The sequence below is a fragment of the Artemia franciscana genome, chromosome 13 (assembly GCF_032884065.1).
Source record: "Artemia franciscana chromosome 13, ASM3288406v1, whole genome shotgun sequence".
Taxonomy (NCBI): domain Eukaryota; kingdom Metazoa; phylum Arthropoda; class Branchiopoda; order Anostraca; family Artemiidae; genus Artemia; species Artemia franciscana.
The window spans coordinates 38,332,463-38,345,901 of record NC_088875.1 but is presented as its reverse complement, the minus strand read 5'-3'; the positions used below and the strand labels follow the sequence as shown (position 1 = coordinate 38,345,901).

At 35.0% G+C, this 13,439-nt stretch overlaps 1 protein-coding gene across 1 annotated transcript in view; it reads right to left on the bottom strand.

Moving 5' to 3' along the window:
• The window catches only part of LOC136034903 (prolyl endopeptidase FAP-like), a 129,054-nt gene extending 119,954 nt beyond the window's left edge, over window positions 1–9,100 (bottom strand). Inside the window, exon 1 of the mRNA XM_065716400.1 lies at window positions 8,837–9,100. Within this exon, the coding sequence (XP_065572472.1) occupies window positions 8,837–8,929 (93 nt within the window). The 5' untranslated portion in view covers window positions 8,930–9,100. The remainder of the gene's footprint in view (window positions 1–8,836) is intronic.
• Window positions 9,101–13,439: the final 4,339 nt, after the last annotated feature.

Below are 13,439 nucleotides of genomic sequence, written 5' to 3'. Positions count from 1 at the left end.
TGAGAACGATTTTAATGTCCAAGAGGCATTCACTTCATTCTTCGATAGTATTGGTAAGAATATTCCTTCTACAGTTACTTTGTCTAGGCCTAAGCCTGACTTTAGAACGTACCTCAGGAAGTCTTGTCCTAAGTCTGTGTTTCTAGAGCTAGTAACGATAAGTGAAATCACTAAAATTATTAATGGCTAGTAAAACTCTTCATCATCTGGGCTAGATTCTATTCTTACTAAGGTAGTTAAATCTATTCTTCCTTCAATAGTTTTGCCTCTAACAAAACTTGTCGTTCTTTCATTTGAATGGGGAGTTTTCCCGGATGCTCTGAAGCGTGCTTGGATTATTGTTTTGCACAAAGGTGGACAAAGAAATGATCCAGCAAATTACCCTCCAATTTCAATTTTATCAGTATACAGTAAAGTTTTCGGGAAGGCTATGCCTTCTCGTCTCCTTGCTTTTCAAAAATATAAGTAATGATATTCCATTCAGTTTCCGAATGAATCACTCTGAACATGCCTGTATGACCCTTATGAACTATATACATTCTGTGTTAGATTTTGGATTAATTCTGGCCGCTATATTCCTGGATATTCGCAAGGCATTCGATTCCTTAGCCCATGAAATTCTTCTATCTAAGATGTCCTACTTTGACATAAGGGAAAATTTTGTTTGAAATGATATCAGTCTTATTTGAATGACAGGTTAATTTTATGTTGATCTACTTTTCCTTTCACCATCAAAAATGAATTTTGGCGTCCCCCAGGGACCAGTTTTACTGCCTGTGCTATTTTTGATTTACGTAAATGATGTATTTTATGCAGTTTAAAAGCACAAACTTATTAATTGATGTAGACTTTGTCATCCTAAGCCTTCTTTTGTCTATAGTGGCAATTATTGTTCGCCTTTTTCTAATGTCTTTGTTTGTTTTCCTGATGATAGCACACTTGGCACTTCGGGAACTTGCAAATAAGAGCATCTATTATATCTGTAAAATTTATTTGCGAGAGTAAATTTGTTTCAGAGAGTAATTAAATTTTTCTAAGTCTAGTTTTTTTTTCGTGTGTTTCTCAGATTTATATATAGTTATGTTAACTTAACCAGCCAAACAGGATAATTCATACATCCAAAGATCGATATGTTCGTTTCTTGGACATTCTTGTTGATGAAAACCTGTGTTTCAAGCTTCACACTGTTTTGATTAAAATGAAGAAATGCAGGAGCCCGGTATTTTATGGAGGCTTAAACATACTTTTCCAGGATAAATTTTGAAAATCATTTTTCACTGATTGATCCAATCGTGCGTTTCTTACTCTCCAATAGTATGGATGTAAACCTGTCCTTCTCTGTTAAAACCACTTTCTAAGGTTTACAGTAAAGCAACGAACCTCCTTCGGGAAACTAATCGCTCGGGAGTTATCCCTTTACTCGATCTCGATTCACTGCATATTCTTTGGTGTGCACATTATACTTTTTCTCAGCTTCATGGTGACCTCCACCAGCCCCTAAGTGTTCTGTTGTCTTTTACCTCTGATAAGAATTATTATAATCTTCACAATACAAATAAGCATATTCCAGCTGCTTTTACTCCTTGTGTAAGTTCAGGTTTTAATCTTTTAATGGCGAGTTATATTGTATAGAATAAGTTGCCCGAATCAGCTCAAAGGTGCTATTAATTCAGTTTGCTCAAATAAATTAATAATTCTATGGTTTCTTAGAAGCTACTTTTATATATCTATTTATCCATTTGTCTGATATATTTTTACAACTTTATTGGAGTATATACTTCATTAATCTAGTCTATTCAATATATTTATTTTTGAGTTCTATGATTTTTGTTTTAATTATATTTTTTCCCTCTTCTCCTTTTTGCTCTTCTTTCTTCGAGCAAGTGATTATTTTTTTCTATGAAGAATTGACTCGTTTGTCTGCCCCCTTCTGTACAGGTCAAAGAGCCATTGGTGGAATAGTAAAACATCATATTGTATGTCTAGTTCACGATGAATAAATTTTATCTTACCTTATTACTTTCTAAAATAACGGTTCCCACTACTCAGTTGAGCAGATTTTTTTTTATTTAACCCTTGTTCAAGCCACGTATTTCCACCAAATTAAATTTTATTTTTTAAGAGAAACAGTCATTTTACTTGCATTGTTACGACCGATTCACAAGTGAGAGGCAATTTTTGAGGAGGGTGGTTAAAGCCAGTGAACCCTAAACCCTCCTCATCCCTTGACTATGCTCCACCCCTTAGCTAATTTGAATAAAATTGGATTCCCCATTTTGCCTTAACAAAAGTGATTAGCTATTTTTGATTTAAATTTTAACTATTCGGTTTAGTCTGAAAAATTTTCTGAAAAAATAGTTTATATTGCGCAACACTGAAGGTGCGATATTCTTAGCGGGTATTTAATCAGTAATTTAGCATATCCAACTTTTTTTTTAGTAGAAATAAAACACAAGATACAAGTTATAAAATCATCTTTGGTCATATTGGCTGGTAATTTGGCAGAAAACAGCTACGAATTTTATATCTATTATTTTAATTGGTTTTCCCTGTGTATGTTCCTATTTTCCAAAACCTGGATAAGCTTTTTAAATGTGTTTAAGCTTCTTAAATTGCCCAGGCAAACAGTTGCCTGGGCAAGGGTATATAAGAGATTTTTGCTCGAAGGGGGAGAGGTAATTTTTCAGGAAAGAGGTTTAAAAAAACAGTTAAAAAGTACATCAAAATTGTTTATGTGTATTTTTGTTAGATTTTTTCAAGTCTAAGAAACTTTTTTTGGGGGGGGGGTTGAGAAAACTACATAATCCCCCTAGATACAGCTTTCCTGGGATGTAAATCAGGATTCTGAGCCTGGATTAGGGAAAACCAATTAAAATAAAAGAGATAAAATTCGTAGCTGTTTTCTGTCAAATATTGCCAAATTACCAGCCAATATTACCAAAGATGATTTTATAACTTGTATCTTGTGTTTTATTTCTTTAGCTCCTATGTATTTATGTTATTGAATCCATTTTATGATCGACTTGCTAATTTACTTAATTTGCCAGAAAGTCACTTTGTGTGGCACCGCGTTTCAGAGAATCGTTTCCCAATTATGGTAATCTTAGGTAAAATGCAGGTGGTCATAAGCATTAAACAAGTAAGTACCATACAAGGGCAAGAGAACAATGAAATCGATAGATGAAGCAATGTATTTTAACAAGGCGAGAATTTCAGTTCAATGATAACTCATAAGGCGATAGTTATATCATTTTCAGAATTATATTTTTATATAGTTATTTTACCATCCTTGGTAAAAAAAAACCCAATAATTTCCTAAATTGTTTTTAAGACTAAAAGGCAGGTTCCCTTATAGCTGACGTGTGTCAAAAATCATTTCCCTGTCTTGAATGTGCGTGTTTCCTTTCTCCAATTGTCTTAATTAACAAAAGCAAGTCGATGTGCTCTTATATACAATATACACTATCTGCTTCCAGGTTGTCAAAAGAACACTACTGTAATATGTCAGGAATATATTTGAGCATTAAAGTGAAACTTTCAGGGAATGTTGAGAGGGATGTTTGACTAAATCCAAAGGGGGTATGTGCATACGAGTTATCAAAATGGTGTATCTACAAAATCTTAGGAATAGCTAAGGGTATTAAGTTGAAACTTCTAGAACATCGGAAGTCATTAGTTTATAAGAAAGTTCAATTAATTATGGCTTTTCTTAATAGTAATGCACGTCAAAGGAAATTTTAAAACCCGAAACATACAGTATGTGTAATGGCAGCCTCTTCGACTAGATCAGCTTAAACCGTAAATAACCAACAGCTATTTGGAGAAAACTCTTATTGGCGCTGCCTAATTAAAGAGCGAAGTGGCTTTCATTTTTTCCCTCGAGGGGTCTTCGCATAGAAGGATCTGTCGTGGAAATGTCGCGGGGGTTCATTCTATTGAATGCTGGATTTTCTAGTGCCCTTTTTCATAGTGAAAAGTGATTGGAGGGCTCCATTGGGAATTATTATTGGGAAAGGGGGGTATTTTTAATCCTGGGTCCCCAAAACGACAAAGAATATGAAAGTGAAACCTTCTGTGAACTTTGAAGGGGATGAAGGACAAACTGCGAAACTTCTGTGAACTTTAAGGGACAAAATAATAACTAAAATAGCGACAAAGACCACACTGTCTTTCCGTAACAAACAAATACAAAGTAGAAACAATATGGAAAATCTTTTCAAGACAGTGGAAATCAGTTCTGTGAATATTTCGGCCCTGCGTCCAAGGGCCGTCTTCAGCACAATATGAGAACAAGAGAGAAAATATGTATAAATAAATAAACTTACATTAAATTGTGAGAATTAAAACTAAATAATGTTTTTTTTTAAGTTTTTTTTTTAAAAACAGCCCTAGCATCCTTACTTCAACGAAGTTCAACCAGGACTGACAAAAAGAATGAAGTGAGAATATAAATTCATTCAAACTAAAGAGAACAAAATGATTAAATGCAATTTCTCAGAGCCAACCTTGCTTTTTTAGCAGCCTGTCTCAAAGGCCTTTTCGTAGCTGGTTTAATGCTATTATAAATCGGTTTAGTAAAATATACGAAAAGGCCTTTGAGACAGGCTGCTAAAAAAGCAAGGTTGGCTCTGAGAATTTGCATTTAATCACTTTGTTCTCTTTAGTTTGGTTGGTTTATATTTGCTTAGTTGGTAAATCTTTAGTTGGTAAGTATCTGCTTGGTTTTCGTATCCATATTTTGGCACTGGCTGACAAAATCCTTATTTTCTCACCGTTTATTATTTCTCCTCGTTTATTTTTCATTTGCTATGTCCATTCCTTTCTTGGTATTATGCGTTATGTGTAGATATTTGGTCTATATATATATGGTCTTATAATGTAATTATGGATGGAAATGCCCTTTTGAATTCTATTTGGGACAAAAATTGTAGAATATGAAGGTTCCCTGAGAAAAACGTATATAAAGAAAAATGAAATCTCAGAAAAATGAAAAGAAAAAAAGCACCGTGAAAGAAAAAAAACACCTTGAAAGAAGAGAAAACACCTTCAAAGAAAAAGAAATCCCAAAATAAAATATTTTTAAGGTATTATGTAACGCCGATGTGTGCGGCGCAACATCCCAGCTGTAAGATTGCGTCACATCCCAAGTTTGCCCCCGTCATTACGTAACATTCCACATGTTCAACCCCCGTTCCCTAGAACTCATTCTATATTTATCCGGAGATTTAGTGAGAGTTAGGCTATTTGAAATTGATTCACTTTCTGGAGCATCCATCCATCCACCCATCCCACTTAACAAATAAACCACCACACCTCCTTCATAATAGCAGCTGATACAAATACATGTATATAATTTCATGAAATAGGAATCCAATCAGTTTACTTGATCGAAGCTTTGAAATTAACATCAGTAACTAAGTAAGGTCGCGTAAGTAAATAGTAGTAACGTCAGTACATATCCTCTTCAGCGATAAGAAGGGATATATTAAACCGTGGTACAATTACACAAGGCTGGATCTAAATTAAAGGAGATCATATGTTAGCTCCAATTTCCCCTCTACACCTTTCTGGAGAGTTAGCAGTTTGGGCATTGAAATGTGCATTGTATGCTTCTGCCTCCCACCCTCTCCTGCAAAATGACAGAACGTTAGCTGACTTGCAATTAATAACTAAAACATAAAATGAATACAACAATGCCGCAATGCAGTGTGAGTTCCTCTGCAACTGGAAAGCATAAAGAATATTTTTGAGGCTATTAAATCGATTGGCTGTCTCAGAAATCTCCATCGATAGCAACTTGATGCTGTTTGTGGCAAAAATTTAGTTTGGTGGCAGAAAACCCATTTTTCTGTGACAAAATCTTTATGGTCACTCAAAAAGGGTCCAAGAACTTTTAATTTACCTTCAAATTAGCTGTTGTAAGGAGCGATCCAGCTCAATAGCAACTGAAACTCTAAAACAGAGAATTTGTGTAACAATAGTAACATCCAAAGAATCGAATTTTAATGCTGATTTTAAATATATGAGTTTCATCAAGTATAGATTTACCCATCAAAGTTATGAGCCTAAGGAAATTTGCCGTATTTTAGAAAACAGCGGGAGATACTCCTAAAAAGCTTATAGAATCTTAACAAAAATCAAAGCATCAGATTTAGTGTATCAGAGAGCCCCGCAGTAGAATCTTCAAGCTCGTATCTACAAAAATGTGGAATTTTGTATTTTTTGCCACAAGACGAATCATGGATGCGTGTTTATTTGTTTTTTTTTGTCTTTTGTTTTTTTTTCCCAAGAGGTGATGGTATCGCCCCAGTGGTCCTAGAACGTCACGAGATGGCTCATTCTCATGGAAATTAAAAGTTCTATTGCCCTTTTTAAGTGACCAAAAAATTGGAGGGCACCTAGAGCCCCTTCCACGCTCATTTTCTCCCAAGGTCACCAGTAGAAAATTCTGATATAGCCATTTCATTCAGCATAGACGAATGCTGTCGTCCCCCTTTGGGGACGATATACTCCCCCACAGTCCCCGTGGGAGGGGCTGCAAGTTACAAACTTTGACCAGTGTTTACATATAGTAATGGTTATTGGGAAGTTTACAGACACTTTCAGGGGGATTTTTTTGTTGGGGGAGGGGTTGAGGGGATGGGGCTATGTGAGGGGAACTTTCCATGGAGGAATTTGCAATGGGGGAAGAAAATTTCAACGAAAGGGGCCCAGGATTTTTTTTAGCATTTTTCGAAAAAGTAGTAGAAAAATAAATATGAAAAAGTCTTTTCTACTGAAAGTAAGGAGCAGCATTAAAACTTAAAACAAACAGAAAGTATTACGTATATTAGGGGTTCACCCCCCTTCTAATACCTTTCTGTTTACGCTAAAGTAATTTTATTAATTTCAACTATTCATTCTACGGCCTTGGTGATTCAGGGGTCATTCTTAAGGAATTGGGACCAAATTTAAGCTTTAATGTAAAGAGCGAGGTATTGACGAGGGGTTGAATCCCCTCATATACGTAATAAAAACATACGATTACAGAAGCTTGTTACATAAGTTGATTCGTAAGTTATGTTTATTTTTACTAATAAAAACGTTCGTAAAAAATTAAAGTTCTAGTTGCCTTTTTAAATAGCCAAAAAATTGGAGGGTAACTAGGCCTACTCCCACGCTCCTTTTTTTTTCTCAAAATCGTCCTACCAAACTCTGAGAAAGCCATTTATATTAAGAAACAAATTAATTTGCTAATTTCGTTTTAATTGTTCATGTGCGGAGATCCAAAATCAAAACATGCATTAATTAAAACGTTCAGAAATTAAAAAAAAAAATTTAGCTGAAAGTAAGGAGCAACATTAAAACTTAAAACGAATTGAAATAACTCCGTATATCAAAGGGATTGTTCCCTCCTCAACGCCCCACTCTTTACGCTAAAGTTTTTTTTTATAGTTTTAAAAGTAGAGTTGAGAGAAAGAGTCAAACTTTAGCGTAAAGAGCGAGGCGTTGAGGAGGGAACAGCCCCTTTCATATACGGAGTAATTTCTCTTCGTTTTAAGTTTTAATGTCACTCCTTACTTTCATTTAAAAAAAATGTTGTTTTATATTTTTTGCATATAGGAGCTTGAAACCTCTTCGGTAGGATTTTCTAATATAATGTATCGAATAATGTGATCTTTGATATCTGGGAAAACTTTTGATTTAGGACACATAAATGAAGCTTCTGGAGATGGAATCGGAAGCTAAAATATTCCCTCGGAAGCTCTATATAGGTTTCTATATCTGATTTTTCTGTAGCCTATTCTAAGGTTTAGCCAATTGCATAGAAACATGTCTGCGCCTGTATTAATATGGGGAAACAATAGATCTTTTAGTAATTTCAGTTTGAAATTTCTTAGTTTTGTTCCATTTTAAAGGTAAAATTAGTCAGTGTTTAATTGAGAGTCTTTTAAAATATATTGAAAAAGAAACTCATTTTTCAAAAATATATCCTAGAATATATTGTCTTCTCCTGTTTATGTTAATTTCTGCTTGTTTTATGTTTAACTTGATTAGTCATTTTCATTTCTGTTCGTTATCATTCTAAACTATTTTATTTTAAGTTTGAATAATATTTACCTTATTTCTGCTCGTTCGTTGCTTAATTTATTCTGTTCTTCAAAAAATAAATTTTTTGGAAAATATTTTTCAAAGTTAATTCTGGATACAAAATTGTATTTTTTAAGCAACGGGTTTTCTAGACTGGAAAACGAACTGGTTCTTCTCAGAGCTATTGAGACAAGCAAGTTTCACGTTATGGAACCTGAGAACAAACGAAACCCACTTTCAATAAAAACCTTAGGCAAAACAAGGGTTTCTGTAATAGCTGGTGATGCACTCTTAACCTGATCACCATACTCCTAAATACAGTATATATATATATATATATATATATATATATATATATATATATATATATATATATATATATATATATATATATATATATATATATATATATATATATATATATATATATATATATATATATATATATATATATATATATATATATATATATATATATATATATATATACCATAGAGTGCCACTCTTATGGCCATTCTACATACTTTATTTCCAATAGGGTGTATCAATGATTAATGCAGTTTATTAGCGTTAACAAGGTCTTATCTAATAATTTTGTTTGGGTTGGGAGACAAAAAAAAAAATATAAAAAAAGCTACAAAAGTTTATTTATATGTATTTTTCTTACTTTTTACGAGTCGGGCAAAAATTTCAGGAGGGGGAGGTTGAAATCAAGAACCCCCTTCCCCATCGGATACGACCCTGAGTAAAAATACTTTGAAGTTACCTGAAGTTTCCTTTCTTTGGCGTTTAATACTTGAACTGTTTCATCAGGGCTGACACGCCACTCATTTTTTTCAAGGTTGATATTAGCATGCATCTCGGCCTATTCTTACAGCCTTAGCAGTTAAAACTTTTTCCAGGAAATCCACATTAAGAGGCACAAGAGTTTGTCACAGGAAATGTTTCCAGTCTATTGTACACATTAAAATCACAGTCCCATTTTGTTGTGGCACTTAAGATGTTTATACAAACCACTTCATATTATAAATACCGCTGGAATACACGCTCTCTTGGAAACCTTTTTAAAAGTGAAACTCGTAGAAGTGCCAAAATAGGGGGATGGAAATTCTTTTGACAATAAAGAACTAAATTATGAAGGGGAATTTAACAGAGGAGATAAACCTACGGGGCATTGTAGTGGGAATTGGAATAAGACAAAAAAGAACCGTTTTATGGCCACATTTCAAAATCCTTAATTTACAAAGGACTTTATGCTCCAGTCTGTGTTGCTATCCGTTTGTGGATTTTTCCTTAATCAGCGGTTTGTTAATAACTGTAAATTATTTTTTGTTGGCCATAACTTAAAGACAACGGATTATGGAGTGAACGGCTTTGGGATAATATTAAGCTCTAGATTCACCAGGAAAACCATTAGACTTAGACAAAAAGATAATTTGAGAGATCGACTGTATGTTGGAACGAAATTACAATTATGCAATGGAGAAATAATTTAATTAATCGGTTTGAACAATATCAAAGAATTAATGACTGCTGCGAAAGGGGCCGATAATTGGCTAATTAAGGAGTTTGTTGTGTGCTCTCAAAGTCAAATAAATTTAGTGACATCGGTTCAGCCCCAGCTGAATAAGGGCTAGGGCATTAATGTGAAGCTTTCAATAAAGTGTTTAGAGAGTTTTGAACAAAATCAAAATATGTTATGTACTTACAGGTTGCCAAAAGGACAGCTAATCTAATAAGGATAAATAAAAGTATAAATATGAATCAGATGGTATGTATATCAGGGGGCTGCGCTCCCTTCTTCTCCAAAAGAAAATAAATGTCTAGTTTTAGTCTCACCTTTTGCCTGTCAAAAAAGGAAAATACTTTGCGATTCTAAAGCTCTTTAAGGAGTTCCCCCAGGCCAACCAGCGTGTCTCCAGGTCGCAAAAGTGAAAAGCCCTACAGTTGTGTAGTATACCTCTACCGGATGCACAGACCAAAGGGAGCCTTGTCCCTGGGGGCTCATAATAGAAACTGTGGCACCCTCGCCTGGGACCATAAATACAGTTAGAAGAGGAAGAAAACCCCTCAAATATGCACACAATGGGGTCATTTAGTGTGTCCCCAAGCCCCGTGATTTATAAACTTTCTCCAACCAATGGATTAAATTGCATGGTGATTGAGAACACCATCGTGGGAGGATCCTCTATAGGAGGACAACTGCGGCAGGCCGTAAGATCCAGATCGACGGACAATAGCATCTGCAAAGGGGTGCCTCAATCCCTCCGGGGTACCTGAAAGACTGGGGAGCTTGCGGTCAACTTTATTCCCATTTGAGGAGTGGCACCCCTTGAGGAAATTATAGTCTGGTAAACAACATAGCGTTCGCACGGGATTCTGATTAATGGAGAATTCTTCTTGGCTTAGTCTGTTTTGACGGGCGTTTTGGGCTGAAAAACTTGTTCCTAGATAAATTATCTCCTACGGGTTGCCTCCCTATAGAAGCATTATATTTGTAGGCATGAAAATATAACGAGTCGGAGGTAATTGGCTTGAGACTATTTGTGCAGGATTGCGACTCTTGTTAAGAAAAGAGCATTGCCAAGTGCTGAAAACCATGTTGTGACCCTGATCCGTCAAGATTATAAAAAGTCAATATTCAGACTTGATGTCCAAGGGACTTTTTGCTGTACAGTTCTGAGCCGGCCTAAGCGCTTTGGTTTATACTTCAGAAAATATGTTGATCCCCGTCCTGCATTGGTGGCCGGGATGACTGCTTTTGCTGAGGCCAAAATAATTTGAATGATTTGAAGAACATGTATACTGGAACTTGGAATATTTCGACGTTAAAAATTACTATCGTATCGACATTTTTGCCGCCGAATTCAGGCTACTCGAATTGGACTTACTAGGAGTTCCAGAGACTCATATCCCAGGGGTATGAAGCATGACATTAAATGATATAGCATTTGTCTACTCAGGCAGGAAGGATAGGGTGCATAGACACGGAGTAGGGCTCATTATGAATAAGGAAGGTGCTAAGTCTTATATGACTTATTATATAGTCATATTATTATATGACTAAAAAGTTCAGGGTATCAGTTATAGGAGGCTAGTATTTGTCACATTAGAACCGACTGACGGAGATACTAGTGACTCAGGTAAATTCTACTTGCAGTTAAAGGAGCAAATAGATAGGGTCCCAGGTACAAATATGTTGTTTTTACTAGAAGGTTTTAACGCTCAGGTCGTTAGAAATAGGGATAGATGGTATACTAGCCTAGGTATGTTTGGTGTAGGAATAGAAAAAAGTAATGGCTAAAGATTTTTGCAATTTCGTAGGTATAACAATCTAGTTATAACCAATACCGTGTTTGGTCATAAAAAGGCCCATAAGTTAACATCATATTCACGTGATGCTAAGACAGCACACCTTATCAATTATGTTAAAGTAAACCGAAAACTGGCAGGATCAATACAAGATACTAGGGTATATAGGAGTGCTGTTATGATGTTAAAGTAAAGATAACCATCTAGTAGTGACTAGGGCTAATTTAAAGCTGAAATTTCGGAATTTGAGAGAAACTTTCCAGGAACAGTTAGAGTTTTAAATTTGACAATCTGGTAGATGGCTGGAATAATTTAAGAAAAAATAATTTTTGAATTTGCTGATGGTGTCTTAGGCAAGAAAGTAAGGACTGTAGCTAGGGATATTAGTGAAAATGCTTCATGTTTAATAGAGAAAGAAAAGAGACTTGTACAAGAATTTTCTGAGTGGTAGGTCATATGAAAACAAAAAGATTGTAAAGAAAGTGAAGAAAACATTAAAATATGAACTAAGGAGGTGTGAAGTGGAGACCATTGATAAAATTGCCGAGGATCTGGAAGATACAGCTAAACGGCAAAATAATAAAATATCGTACTGGCATGTTAAAAAACTGAGAGGGTGCAGTCGATCTGGACATTTCCCAGTTAAAGATAAGAATGGGGCCATAAGTAGTGATAAGGAAAGAGTTAAAGAGAGATGGGCAGAGCATTCTGAGAATGTGCTAAACCGAATAGAGTTTCAGAAAAATATATAAGGGAAAATGAAAAAGTTTGTGATACCTTGGATGTGAAGGAAGTTTTGTTTTGTGAGGAAGAATTAGTGACAGTACTAAAAAGATTAAAAAATAATAAGGCTCCAGGTGCTGATAGTGTGCTAGATGAATTTCTATTGGAAATTGTGAATTCGATTTTTGAAAAACGAGAAGTACCTAACGATTCAAGGAAAACCTAAATTAAAACACTGTATAAGAAAGATGATAAGAGTTATTGTGGTAATTAGTGAGGCACTAGTCTGATCTCTGTACGTAGCAAATTACTTAGTAATATGATACATTTTAGAGTGAGAGATGCTGTAGAAAATAGTTTAAGAAAAAAATAATGTGGTTTTGGAAACGATAGAGGTTATGGTGACCAAATTTCCTCTCTTAAGTTAATAATTGAGAAATGCCTAAGTTGTCAAGCTCTTTTAGTCTTCAGTTTTATAGATTATGAGCAAGCGTTCGATTCTGTTGATTAACAGTAATTAGTGCTATATACGAGAATAGCACAGCTGAGGTTAAGGTAGGAAATGAGGTTAGCAGTTGGTTTTGTATTGAATCAGTAGTTAGGAAGGGTTTTGTTCTATCCCCCTTTATATGGATCAGTTTGATGGACTTTGTCTTAAAGAGCAGAGGCATAGCAATGGGAGACCACGGAATCAAACGGGGAAGAATAACTCTCCTGGACTTAGATTATACTGACAATTTAAGCATCCTAAATGAAAGTGCGAACAAAATGAACTAAATTTTAGAGGTTTTGTTAGTTCAGGGTCTAGAGTATGTTTGAAAATTAATTTTAAAAAGACAAGGTCACTCAGGCATGAATAAGTGAATATGAAAAGGTGAAGTTGGATAACGAAACGATTGACCAGGGTCGCAGCTTCACTTACCATGGTAGTATTGTTAGTAAAGACAGTGGGAGCAGTGAAGATGTTAAAAGTAGAGGCCCAGGGTGTTTCTCCTCAGTTAAAAGAAGTTTGGAAGAATAGGAAGATAAGTCTGCAAACCAAGATTAGAACATTGGAAGCGACAGTGATGACAGTGGTAAAATGTGGCTCTAAAGCATGGGCACTCCGAAAAGCGGATGTAGATTTTTGTACGCAATGACATCCTTTTAAATCTGAATTATATTTTAAACTGTAACCCTCTTCCCACTTCTGCCTCTTAAAATAATTCCTTTTTAAAATTCACACACATTTACATCTAAATTTCCAATGAATAAAACCACATCTCTAATCCTCCTCTCACTATAGTTATCTATTTTTGTCACAATACTGTCAACCCAATCAAAAATACACTCTC